This window comes from Colletes latitarsis, chromosome 1, assembly GCF_051014445.1.
Source record: "Colletes latitarsis isolate SP2378_abdomen chromosome 1, iyColLati1, whole genome shotgun sequence".
Taxonomy (NCBI): Eukaryota; Metazoa; Arthropoda; class Insecta; order Hymenoptera; family Colletidae; genus Colletes; species Colletes latitarsis.
Window position 1 is genome coordinate 21,675,571 of NC_135134.1, and position 13,638 is coordinate 21,689,208.

General features: G+C 48.2%; 1 protein-coding gene across 1 annotated transcript; it reads right to left on the reverse strand.

Moving 5' to 3' along the window:
- Positions 1-8,712: 8,712 nt before the first annotated feature.
- On the reverse strand, positions 8,713-10,050 carry LOC143342944 (uncharacterized). Its single transcript, XM_076767289.1, has one exon. It carries the CDS (start codon positions 10,048-10,050, stop codon positions 8,713-8,715), a length of 1,338 nt encoding a protein of 445 aa, XP_076623404.1.
- Between the last annotated feature and the right edge of the window lie 3,588 nt (positions 10,051-13,638).

Below are 13,638 nucleotides of genomic sequence, written 5' to 3' on the forward strand. Positions count from 1 at the left end.
TGTTTCAGTGTGGTACCACATTACTACGTTATACAAAGCAGAAAAAGCCCAGGATCTGGCCGACAAGTATGTGAAGAATACGAAAGAACGAGACAGATGGGGGCAAATCCCAGACCTAACCGAGACATAACCGGCGTTATCCTCTAAAATATTAATCGCAACCAGGTTTAATTGACTCTTTCGGTGTGGTACCGCATTACTACATGATCCAAACCAGAGAAAATGTAGGATCTCTCCAACAAGTATGTGAAAAATGAGAATGTATGTGGCAGATGATTGCAAATACCAGACGTAACCCAGACCTAACCGGTGTTATCCTCTAAAATATATATCGAAACCAGCCTTCATTGTCTGTTTCAGTGTGGTACCACATTACTGCGTGATCCACACCAGAAAAAGCCCAGGATCTGACCAACAGGTATGCGAAAAATGCGGAAGTACGAGCCAGATGAGGGCAAATACCAGACCTAAGTCAGACCTAACCGGCGTTATCATCTAAAATATTGATAGAATCCAGGTTGAATTGACTATCTCAGTGCGGCACCACATTAATACGTGATCCTAACCAGAAAAAAGGCCAGTAGCTGCCCAACTAGTATGAGAAAAATACGTAAGTACGAGCCAAATAAGGGCATATCCCAGAACTAACCGAGACATAACCTGCGTTATCCTCTAAAATACTAATCGGAACCAGATTTTATTGACTGTTTCAGTGTGGTACCACATTTCTATGTGATCCAAACTAGCAAAAAGCCTAGGATCGGGCCAACAAGTATACGAAAAATGCGAAAGTACGGGCCAGATGACGGCAAATCCCAGACCTAACCGAGACATAGCCTACGTTATCATCTAAAATACTAATCGGAACCAGCTTCTATTGACTGTTTCAGTGTGGTACCACATTATTACGTGATCCAATCCAGAAAAAGCCCAGTATCTGCCCAACAAGTATGAGAAAAATACGAAAGTACGAGCCAAATGAGGGCAAATACTAGACCTAACCCAGACATAACCGGCGTTATCCTTTAAAATATTAATCGCAACCAGGTTTAATTGACTGTTTCGGTGTGGTACCACATTACTACGTGGATCGAGCCAGAAAAGAACCCAGGATGTGGCAAACAAGTATGCCAAAAATGCGAAAGTATGTGGCAGATGATTGCAAATACCAGACGTGACCCAGACATAACCAGCGTTATCCTCCAAAATATTAATCGCAACCAGATTTAATTGACTGTTTCAGTATGGTACCGCACTACTACGTGAGCGAAACCAGAAACAGGCCAGGATCTTGCCAATAAGTGTGCGAAAATTGCGGAAGTACGAGACAGATGAGGGCAAATCCCCGACCTAACCGAGAAATAACCGGAGTTATCCTCTAAAATATTAATCGAAACCAGGTTTAATTGACTGTTTCAGTGTGGTCCCACATTACTACGTGATCCAAACCAGAAGAAGCCCAGGATCTGGCCAACAAGTATGCGAGAAATGCGAAAGTACGAGCCAGATGGGGGCAAATCCCAGACCTAACCGAGTCATAACCGGCGTTATCCTCTAAAATATTAATCGCAACCAGGTTTAATTGACTGTTTCGGTGTGGTACCGCATTACTACGTGGTCCGAGCCAGAAATAGGCCAGGATCTGGCCAACAAGTATGCGAAAAATGCGAAGGTACGAGCGAGATGAGGGCAAATCCCTGACCTAACCGTGATATAACCGGCGTTATCCTCTAAAATATTAATCGAAACCAGGTTTAATTGGCTGTTTCGGTGTGGAACGTCATTATTATGGGATCCAAACCAGAAAAAACCCAGCATCTGGCCAACAAGTATGCGAAAAAAGCGAAAGTATGAACCAGATGATTGCAAATACCAGAACTAACCCAGACATAACCAGCGTTATCCTCTAAAACACTATTCGTGTTAAAATAGGTACGAGTATGTGCAAAGGTTGTGAAAAGACCTTGTCTCGTACCCTTTAACGAAGTTTGGTCCGGATCACGAGGGATTGGGAATATGGGGGAATGTGAATGTACAGTTTATAATTTTCTTTCGCCTAGTCCAATGGACTGGCCGTTTATTAAGATGAAAGATTCAAAAATTAAATAAACGTAAAAAAGAAAATTAACGAAAATTAAATTTATATTTGTGGTTTTTTAAAAATTGCAGGAAAAAACCCCGAGCTGATGGCTCGGGAAAAAAACCTGCGCCGCCGTCGGCCCCTACGGCTCTCGTCTCGGTCTTCTGTAATCAAAAGAAATACCGAAATCCGGCGGTTAATACCTGACAACGCTCGGTGCGTCGTCTGACTCGCTCTAATCCCCTCGCTCCTCCTTCCGTTTACGGTAAACAGGAGCGGGATTCTTACACAGCGATACACAACTGTGTTAGTGGACTGTATTATTATTTCAACGTTTCAGATTTTGGAAACGTTGAATTGCAGATGGGGAAGACGAGATTCGAATGTCTATCTTCCCACTGCTGCAGGCTTGGTTTTTGCAGGAGAGGACAACAAGTGGAGGTTGTAAGGCTCCAAAGGTTGTCAACTCCGCGGTCCCTCGCCGTTCCCTGGTCCGTACGGGACCGGTGTGATGCAGAGCCTTAACTGCGCAGAAGCGACTGATTATTAAGGTTCTAACACCACGGGTCCCTTTGAACGTAGTTCTACGTCGAGTGTCCGTACCCACTGACGATCTGGAACCCACGCTCGAGCAGGTCGAAACTAGCCGAGATATTTACCCAGGGAATGCCAATAAGGCCCCTATGGGGTGTTATCCCAAACTTTTGTTTCGACCCTGGAAAACGACGAACCCAACCCAGGGATTTTGTAACGAAGGCTCCCTGTAGGTTGGGGTTCTGAACCGTACAATAGCCAAGCAGAGAATCAAGAAATTCTCTCGGTTCTCAAACACGACCACTGATTTCAGCAATACGTGTTTGTCCGTCACAACGGTGGCGATAATCAAGCACTGTTTAAGTGCAATCTGATTATATTCAGCCACCGATGGCGGGTTATGAAAATTACTCAAGTTATCGAGTAAATTTTCCCGTTCCTATGGTTCAGTTACCGCGGAAATCGAGATATTCTCACGAAACCGTAGGGTACGAAATTCGACTGGACGTGATTCTTTCGAATCCGCAGCAGTCTCTGTCTTGTACCGTTTCGGTTAAGTGGATCCACGATCGTATTAGACGAATCTAATTAATCGTATGTATCGATTCCGACAGATTGACGAGGTCGGCTCAGGCGATCCGCACTCGTCGAGAACCAGATAGCAAGTGCTCCCGAGACATACCTGCTTAACCGTGGCCACGAGGGAGGGGAAATTTTCATCTCGTGGCGCTATCTGGTCTAAGCTGTCTGTCTCTTATTAATTTTGTATCCTCTCTGTAATTTTGGCGTATGAACACGTGTTCTCAGGGAACCGTTACTAGGCCGATCGCGTGATTTGTATCGAAAGTAAGTTTGTAGTTTTTCTACACGGTATTGCTCGAAACATATTACGCCGCAGAGAAGGCTCTGGAATGTCGCGTAAACTGAGAATACCGTATAAGAAACTTTCTGCTTTTTCTATCGATCACGCGACGGTTTAACCGACTTTTCAAACAACGAATTAACGCGTTATTTAAACATACCGCCCCCCTTGCACGGTCCGTGCATTAAACAAAGGAGCGGTAAATCGCGGTTTTTTCGACACAGAGAGGATTTTGTTCACTTAATTAACAAAATTAAGTTACTTACTTCGACGATGACGCCTGGCTGCTTGCCTGCTGCTCCTGCAGCAGCTTCAGGGAGGTGAGGACCACCTCCGTTAGGGAGTTGTCCCGCCGCTGGCCATCACCGGAGGGTTGCCGGGCCCTCGCCCTTGCCTTTCGTCGCTGCTCACTGCGGCGCCAGGTCCTCCCTGTTTCCCGGGGCACCGGGTTCTCCCTGACTGGCCGCTTCCTCGACGAGGTCGGCTTTGTCGGCGGGGGCGGCCCGGTTGGCGTTGGTGGCGGCTGAACGGCCGTTGTCGTCGCGCTCTTTCGGGCCTTTAGCGGCCGAAAGTTACAGGCGACGAGCCGGCCACATGGTGCCCATTTTAGATGAAAGTGGCCGCCTTCGGCCGGACATTTATATCGTTTGGTGGTCCACGGTATATGGGCCGGCACACGTATTAACTCCGGCCCCATGTATACGTCGTAGGTCGGCAAAGTGCCGACGGTGGCGGCTGGCGGTTCTTTTTCGGGATCCGCTGCCTCGGTGGTCCTGTTTTCTGGGGCGGTTGAAGTCGAGGCCACTGCTTCGGGCTCCTCCGCCTCCTTGGTGCTTTTGGGGGCGAACACTTCCCCCAATTTGAGGAGGCGCCCAAACTGCGCCTCCATTTCCGGGTCAATACGGTTGGACCCCACTACCGTTATTACACTCTCGTCGCTCGACATTGTTTCCGCTTGATTTGATCCGGAACTGAACCGATTCGGTCCGCGGATCCTGCTTTTAAAGCCGTGGATCCCGGGGAATCGGGGAATCGCTCCCTTCCTCAATTCTTGACGGGATGGTAGGGTATGGTACCCCTCTGTCCGTATCCCTCAGCTGAGACTTGTAGAACGTGTGAGACAACACCAGGATTGTGTCAATGGTCTTTCTCACTCTACTGTGTCTCTTTGTCTAGCGGAATTCGGGATTTCTTATGTCCCGATAGCGTCGTCGACGTTTGTTGTCGTTACCGACTCTTCCACGGGCAATTTACACAGACGTGTAATAGGACGTGTGTAGGTGGACGTTGCTGTGCGAACTTTAACTACACGCACACGCCTGTCTTTACCCGGGAATGTTTCCTCGATTCTCCCCATTTCCCATTGATTTGGGGGGAGAAGAGGATTTTGCACTAACACCAAATCGTTTGGTTTTAGCTGTGCGTGGGCGGTATGCCACTTATAGCGGTTCTGGAGGTGCGTGAGATAATCACGCGTCCAATGCCTCCAGAGTTGCTCGTGGAATTTCTGTATCGCTCTCCAACGTGTAAGGCGGGAGAGTTTTTCAGTTTCCACGGACTCGAACGGAAGTGCATTTATCGGACTTTCGATCAAGAAGTGGCCCGGTGTGAGAGGCGCATAATCCTCAGGGTTATCGCTTAAAGCGGAAATCGGTCGAGAATTCAAGCTCGCTTCGATCTTGCAGAGTAATGTCTGCATTTCCTCGCTTGTAGGCGCGAAATCGCCGAGGGTGCGTTTGGGGTGATGTTTCACCGATTTCACACCGGCTTCTTGCATACCGCCGAAATGAGGTGCACTAGGTGGATTAAATTTCCACGTAATACCCTTCTGGCCGCACTTATTGCGCATTTCCTGTGTATTGTACACGATATTGAAATGTTCTCGCAATTCTCGATCCGCTCCGACGAAGTTTGTTCCGTTGTCACTGAACATGCAGGACGGAACTCCTCGACGAGCGATAAATCGATCCAAGGCGGCCAAAAATGCACTTGTTGTGTAATCATGCACGAGTTCGATATGCACGGCTCTTGTAGCGAAGCAGACGAATACTGCTATGTAAGGTTTATGAGCTGCTTTTCCTCGACCGGCGGAGTCGCGGACACGGTATGGTCCAGCGTAATCTACTCCGCAGTTCGAAAAAACTCGTGCCTCGCGACTGCGTTCCGGAATTAAATCCTGCATTATCTGCGTAGAGGCGTTTGCTTGCCATCTCACGCATCGTATGCAATTATGGATAACCGTACGCGCCGCGTTACGACAACCGATGATCCAGAATTTCTGTCTCACCGTGTACATGGTTAATTGCAAACCCCCGTGTAACGTATCAACGTGACATTGCCGGATTATCATGTTAGAAACATGATGCTTTGGCAGAATTACCGGGTGTTTTGTTTCCCATGCAAGTGCTGCATTCTCCAGCCTTCCACCCACTCGCAAGACGTCTTTTTCGTCGAGGAAAGGGTTGAGGCTTTTTAACGGAGACTTTGCAGGAATTCCCTTCCGCTTTTTTAAGCTTTGGTACTCTTCCGCAAAGTGCATGCGTTGTAAATAGCGCACAATTCTTTCTGTTGCACGCTGTAATTCCGGTGCTTCGACGATTTTGGCACCGAAAGACCGCCGCTCCCCGTCCCACGTCCTTTTTAGACGAAGACAGTAGGCGGTTACGCGGAGTAGCTTACTCCATTTGGAAAATCGGAATACAAAATCCCATTCCTTTTGTGGAGTTGCTACGAGGGTATGCGATACGCGCTTACCCTCCTCGGTCTCGATCGAAGCGGGCATTTTTGGCCAATTTTCTTCCGCTTGTCGAAGCCACGTCGGCCCGGAAATCCAGAGCTCCGACTGAAGGAGTTCCGACGCGTCCACCCCACGCGAATTTAGATCCGCGGGGTTCGAGCGCGTGGGAACATGATGCCATTCAGCGTTCGGGAGTAATGTCTGGATTTTCGACACTCGGTTGGCGATTACAACCTTCCATGTCGATGCATGCTTCCTTAACCAAGCCAATGCAATCGTGGAATCTGTCCAGCAGATTACGCGGTGCACTTTTATCGGAAGTGACCGCTGCACGTGCACCACCAGCTCGGAGAGGAGTGCCGCCCCGTTTAATTCGAGGACTGGGATGGACTGCGTTTTAATCGGAGCGACTCGCGTTTTTGCCATCAGCAACGTCGTAAAAATTTCGTTGCTTATCGTCGTCACGCGTAAATACGTGACGGCCGAATAGGCCGCGAGCGAAGCGTCGCAGAATCCATGCAATTCTACTGACACTGTATCAGCTCCGAAACGTATCCATCTAGGAATTTTTAGCTCCTTTAAGCTGCTCCAATCCGTACAGAACGCATTCCACGTTTTTTGCGTATTCGCGGAGATTTGATCGTCCCACTGGATTTTCTCCAGCCACTGAGACTGCATCAAAATCTTCGCGCGAATTACAACCGGCGAGAGCCAGCCGAGCGGATCGAAGAGCTTGGCAATTTCCGAAAACAAATTTCTTTTTGTCATCGGTGATGCCGAGGGTTGGAACCGTTGGAGATTGAAATAGAAATAATCTCCAGACGGTATCCATCGTAAACCGAGCGCTTTTAGTTCAGAATCATCGAACAAAGTGAGGTCAACGGCGTGGGAGTGAGCGCTGTGGGGAATATTTCGCAATAATTGTGGCGAATTTCCTGCCCACTTCAGCTCAAACCCGCCTCCTTGGAGGAGCTCGCAGACTTGTGTGCGGATTTTCTCCAACAAGGATTTATCAGGTGCTTCCAGGAATACATCGTCGACGTAAATGTCCTTCTCGAGAATCGGAGCGGCAAGCGGAAATTTCTTTCCATCCTGTTCCTTTAATTCGAGGAGGGTACGCATCGACAAGTACGGGGCGCACGCCGTTCCGTATGTAACGGTATTTAACTCGAACGCTACCAGCTGTTCGGTTTCGGGTGCATTCCATACTATGCATTGAAAACGACGATCCTCAGGGGCGACGAGAATCTGTCGAAACATCTTCTCGATATCAGCCACCAACACGTATTCGTACAAACGCCATCTCGTTAATACCGAGGTAATATCGTTTTGTAATTTCGGACCTACGTGTAGGATGTCGTTTAGGGAGCGTCCACCCACTGTCCTGCTGGTCGCATTAAAGACGACTCGCAATTTGGTGGTCGCGCTGTCCGTGCGAATGACCGCTCGGTGCGGAATGTAAAGTCTAGTTTGGTCAATAGGTTCGATACGCGACATATGACCTAAAGACTCGTATTCCGCTAGAAACTCTGCGTATTCTTTACCGAGAGTCGGATTCGTGTCCAGTTTCTTCCTCAGCCTTGTGAGAGCGGAAAGCGCGATATGGAAGGAATTTCCCAACGCTTCTTCCGGTCTCGGGCAATTGAGGGGGAGTCGGACTACAAACCGCCCAGTTTCGTCACGGGTAACGGTTTTTTGAAAGAATGCTTCGCACTCCTCTTCTGCTTTGGTATGCGTGGAGGTTGCGGGAATTTCTTCCATTTCCCAGAACTTTCGAACCGCTTGATCCAGCGATTCGAGTACGGTGCAGTGCAGCGACTGCACCGTGTTCTGCGCACCACTTGCTGCGTTTGTCGGCCCGGATATCACCCAGCCGAATGCAGTTTCTTGTGCAATGGGACCTGCATCGTTTATGCGACGGAATCCCGCTCGCATAATCTGTGCGTATAAGTCCGCACCGATCAAAATTTCAATGGTTTGATCCGATGCGGGGTCGGGGTCGGCAAGCGGTAATTCCAGGAACGCTTCGTATCCGAGCGTTCCTACCGATGGAGTCGCGTAGGTCGTGATTTGAGGCACGACGTACGCATCAGCCACACACATCGGTTTCTCACCGTCTTTTGCGCCGAGACTCATTCCGACACTGTACTTTATCGATCGGGTTCGGTCACCCCCTAGGCCCGTCACCGTAGCTGGGGTTTTCCTCCGCGCGAGTTTGAGGTCATTCACCAAACTCGCGGATATGAAGGACGTTTCCGATCCTTGATCGAGTAGGGCGCGCGCGATTCGCGTCGTGCCATTTTTGCCGAACACTTTAACTCGGGCGGTCGCTAATAGCACTGGCCTCGGTGCGCCTGTATCAAGAGCGGTACAGTGCGACGTAGAGGCGGGCGTTGTTTTAGCACTCGCCGAAGTGTTGGGTTTCGGCCTCGATTTCGTAGGCCGACGGGATTGGTCATTAAGACGCCGCTCTTCCCGGTTGCCGACCTCACTTTTTGGTTACGGCTTAGTCGGTTGAGCTTCCCGTTTTACCTCGAAGTGCAGCAGGGAATGGTGCATCCCGCCGCACGTCGTACATGCCGTGGAGTTTTTGCATTTGGTCACCGTATGAGTGGTGCCCAGGCACTGGATGCACCACCGGCGACCTTTCACATACTGACTGCGCATTTTTGCAGTCAATATTGCAAAATTTCGGCAGTTCGGCAAACTGTGCGGCCCGTTACAGAATCCGCACAATTGAGTGGGCGTTGTTCCAACCTGCCTGACGTTATCGGAACCCGTTCGTCGTGGCTGTTCAGCCTGGACGTTTTCCATGACAACGTTATGGCTTCTCACGTTCTTCGAGGCGGCGCTGACTTCCCACGCCGCGCTTCGATTACGCGTGGATTTTGTTGGAAGCCCCAAGGCAGCTTTTCTGCGCTCCTCGTTCATGGAGAGCAAGGCACGTGACCGTTTGTCCACGAATTTCCTTACGTCCTCGAACGTAGGATAATCGGGCGAGAGGTCTAGCGTTTTTTGCCATTCCAGCTCCATTTCGGGGGTGAAGTGTTGCTTCACCCAATGAGCGAGCAGCCAGTCTCGTTGCTGTTCTGGTGTGCCCTTTGTATCCAGAACAGCGATTGCTTGGGTGCAACCCACGGTCACTTGTTGCATGCTGGACAAGTCGTTCATATCGATGGGCTTCAGATATAGAAGCTTGTCCAGTAGTTTCCCAGTGACTATGCGTGGGAGGCCGAATTCGGTCTTCAGCCTCGTCCACGCTTCCGTGAAGTTGCGACCCACGACTGGAAGGGAAGCAACGATTGCTGCAGCCGGCCCCTCAAGGCAGGCATTTAGAAAATACAATCGTTGGATGTCTCCCAACGCAGCATTGTTAATTACCCCGGCGGTAAACAGATCCTCAAAGTGTTTCCACTCTCGAGGATCACCTCCGAATTTGGGTATTCGCTGCTTGGGGAGCTCGATCGGTACGTTGCATGGTTCGACCGATACCGCTGTTCTTTTGTCAGTGGTGAGTTGGTCGATTTCCGTGCTTACGAGATCCATGTATTCGTGGAAATCGTTTTCGGCGGCTACGATAATATTCTGTTTAAAGAAATCGTAGTTTTGTCTTTGCGCCGGCTTTAAGAGCTTGCGCACGGCCGTATACCGATCGTTTAACTCCTTCCATTGTGTTTTGGCAAAATCGAGCTTTTCCTCGAGAAGTCTCACCGAGTAATTCGCTCTGCCAGTTTTCCTCAGGTTAGTACCCAATTTGCTTAGGCGGTAGGTGATTTCGCACATGGTCTCTATGTGCTCATCAGCTTCCGTCCACATGGTTTCTTTAGCCACGGCCATTGTTGGGTTTTATCGAGGATTAATCAGCTCGAACTAACCTCTCACGTGGATATTCGACACGTGTGATTTACTGTACCTTTCCCAATTCCTCTCAACCTCGTGTTAAATCCGGCTCGAAGGACCTTTGTTAAAATAGGTACGAGTATGTGCAAAGGTTGTGAAAAGACCTTGTCTCGTACCCTTTAACGAAGTTTGGTCCGGATCACGAGGGATTGGGAATATGGGGGAATGTGAATGTACAGTTTATAATTTTCTTTCGCCTAGTCCAATGGACTGGCCGTTTATTAAGATGAAAGATTCAAAAATTAAATAAACGTAAAAAAGAAAATTAACGAAAATTAAATTTATATTTGTGATTTTTTAAAAATTGCAGGAAAAAACCCCGAGCTGATGGCTCGGGAAAAAAACCTGCGCCGCCGTCGGCCCCTACGGCTCTCGTCTCGGTCTTCTGTAATCAAAAGAAATACCGAAATCCGGCGGTTAATACCTGACAACGCTCGGTGCGTCGTCTGACTCGCTCTAATCCCCTCGCTCCTCCTTCCGTTTACGGTAAACAGGAGCGGGATTCTTACACAGCGATACACAACTGTGTTAGTGGACTGTATTATTATTTCAACGTTTCAGATTTTGGAAACGTTGAATTGCAGATGGGGAAGACGAGATTCGAATGTCTATCTTCCCACTGCTGCAGGCTTGGTTTTTGCAGGAGAGGACAACAAGTGGAGGTTGTAAGGCTCCAAAGGTTGTCAACTCCGCGGTCCCTCGCCGTTCCCTGGTCCGTACGGGACCGGTGTGATGCAGAGCCTTAACTGCGCAGAAGCGACTGATTATTAAGGTTCTAACACCACGGGTCCCTTTGAACGTAGTTCTACGTCGAGTGTCCGTACCCACTGACGATCTGGAACCCACGCTCGAGCAGGTCGAAACTAGCCGAGATATTTACCCAGGGAATGCCAATAAGGCCCCTATGGGGTGTTATCCCAAACTTTTGTTTCGACCCTGGAAAACGACGAACCCAACCCAGGGATTTTGCAACGAAGGCTCCCTGTAGGTTGGGGTTCTGAACCGTACAATAGCCAAGCAGAGAATCAAGAAATTCTCTCGGTTCTCAAACACGACCACTGATTTCAGCAATACGTGTTTGTCCGTCACAACGGTGGCGATAATCAAGCACTGTTTAAGTGCAATCTGATTATATTCAGCCACCGATGGCGGGTTATGAAAATTACTCAAGTTATCGAGTAAATTTTCCCGTTCCTATGGTTCAGTTACCGCGGAAATCGAGATATTCTCACGAAACCGTAGGGTACGAAATTCGACTGGACGTGATTCTTTCGAATCCGCAGCAGTCTCTGTCTTGTACCGTTTCGGTTAAGTGGATCCACGATCGTATTAGACGAATCTAATTAATCGTATGTATCGATTCCGACAGATTGACGAGGTCGGCTCAGGCGATCCGCACTCGTCGAGAACCAGATAGCAAGTGCTCCCGAGACATACCTGCTTAACCGTGGCCACGAGGGAGGGGAAATTTTCATCTCGTGGCGCTATCTGGTCTAAGCTGTCTGTCTCTTATTAATTTTGTATCCTCTCTGTAATTTTGGCGTATGAACACGTGTTCTCAGGGAACCGTTACTAGGCCGATCGCGTGATTTGTATCGAAAGTAAGTTTGTAGTTTTTCTACACGGTATTGCTCGAAACATATTACGCCGCAGAGAAGGCTCTGGAATGTCGCGTAAACTGAGAATACCGTATAAGAAACATTCTGACTTTTCTATCGATCACGCGACGGTTTAACCGACTTTTCAAACAACGAATTAACGCGTTATTTAAACAATTCGAAACCAGGTTTAATTGACTGTTTCAGTGTGGTCCCACATTACTACGTGATCCAAACCAGAAGAAGCCCAGGATCTGGCCGACAGGTATGCGAAAAATGCGAAAGTGCGAGCCAGATGAGGGAAAATCCCAGACCTAACCAAGACATAACCGGCGTTATCCTCTAAAATATTAATCGCAACCAGGTTTAATTGACTGCTTCGTTGTGGAACCTCATTACTACGGGATCCAAACCAGAAAAAACCCAGGATCTGGCCAACAAATAGGCGAAAAACGCGAAAGTATGAGCCAGATGATTGGAAGTACCAGAACTAACCCAGCCATAGCCAGCGTTATCCTCTAAAATACTATTCGGAACCAGCTTCTATTGACTCTTTCAGTGTGGTAATACATTACTACGTGATACAAACCAGAAAAAGCCCAGGATCTGGCCAACAAGTATGCGAAAAATGCAAAAGCACGAGCCAGATAAGGGCAAATCGCAGACTTTACCGAGACATAACCGGCGTTATCCTCTAAAATATTAATCGCAACCAGGTTTAATTGACTGTTTCGGTGTGGTACCGCATTACTACGTGGTCCGAGCCAGAAAAAGGCCAGGATCTGGCCAACAAGTATGCGAAAAATGCGAAGGTGCGAGCCAGATGAGGGCAAATCCCTGACCTAACCGAGACATAACCGGCGTTATCCTCTAAAATATTAATCGCAACCAGGTTTAATTGACTGTTTCAGAGTGGTCCCACATTACTACGTGATCCAAACCAGAAGAAGCCCCGGATCTGGCCAACAAGTATGCGAAAAATGCGAAAGTACGAGCCAGATGAGGGCAAATCCCAGACCTAACCGGGAGATAAACGGCGTTATCCTCTAAAATATTAATTGCAACCAGGTTTAACTGAATGTTTCGGTATGGAACCCCATTACTACGGGATCCAAACCAGAAAAAACACAGGATCTGGACAACAAATATGCGAAAAACGCGAAAGTATGAGCCAGATGATAGCAAATACCAGAACAAACCCAGACATAGCCAGCGTTATCCTCTAAAATACTAGTCGGAACCAGCTTCTATAGACTGTTTCAGTGTGGTACCACATTACTACGTGATACAAACCACAAAAAGCCCAGGATCTGGCCAACAAGTATGCGACAAATGCGAAAGTACGAGCCAGATGAGGGCAAATCGCAGACATAACCGAGACATAACCGGCGTTATCCTCTAAAATATTAATCGCAACCAGGTTTAATTGACCGTTTCGGTGTGCTACCGCATTACTACGTGACGCAAACCAGAAAAAGCCCAGGATCTTGCCAACAAGTGTGCGAGAAACGCGAAAGTATGAGCCAGATGATTGCAAATACCAGAACTAACCCAGACATAACCAGCGTTATCGTCTAAAATACTAATCGGAACCAGCTTTTATTGACTGTCTCAGTGTGGTACCACATTACTACGTGATCCTAACAATAGAAAAACACAGGGTCTGGCCATTCAAGTATGCGAAAAATGCGAAAGTACGAGCCAGATGAGGGCAAATTGCAGACTTAACCGAGACATAACCGGCGTTATCCTCTAAAATTTTAATCGCAACCAGGTTTAATTGACTGTTTCAGTGTGGTACCACATTACTACGTGATCCTAACAATAGAAAAACACAGGGTCTGGCCATTCAAGTATGCGAAAAATGCGAAAGTACGAGCCAGATGAGGGCAAATTGCAGACTTAACCGAGACATAACCTGCGTTAT

Excerpts from the sequence above, each read along its gene's own strand:
- LOC143342944 (XM_076767289.1), bottom strand. The coding sequence starts at position 10,050 with ATGGCCGTGGCTAAAGAAACCATGTGGACGGAAGCTGATGAGCACATA.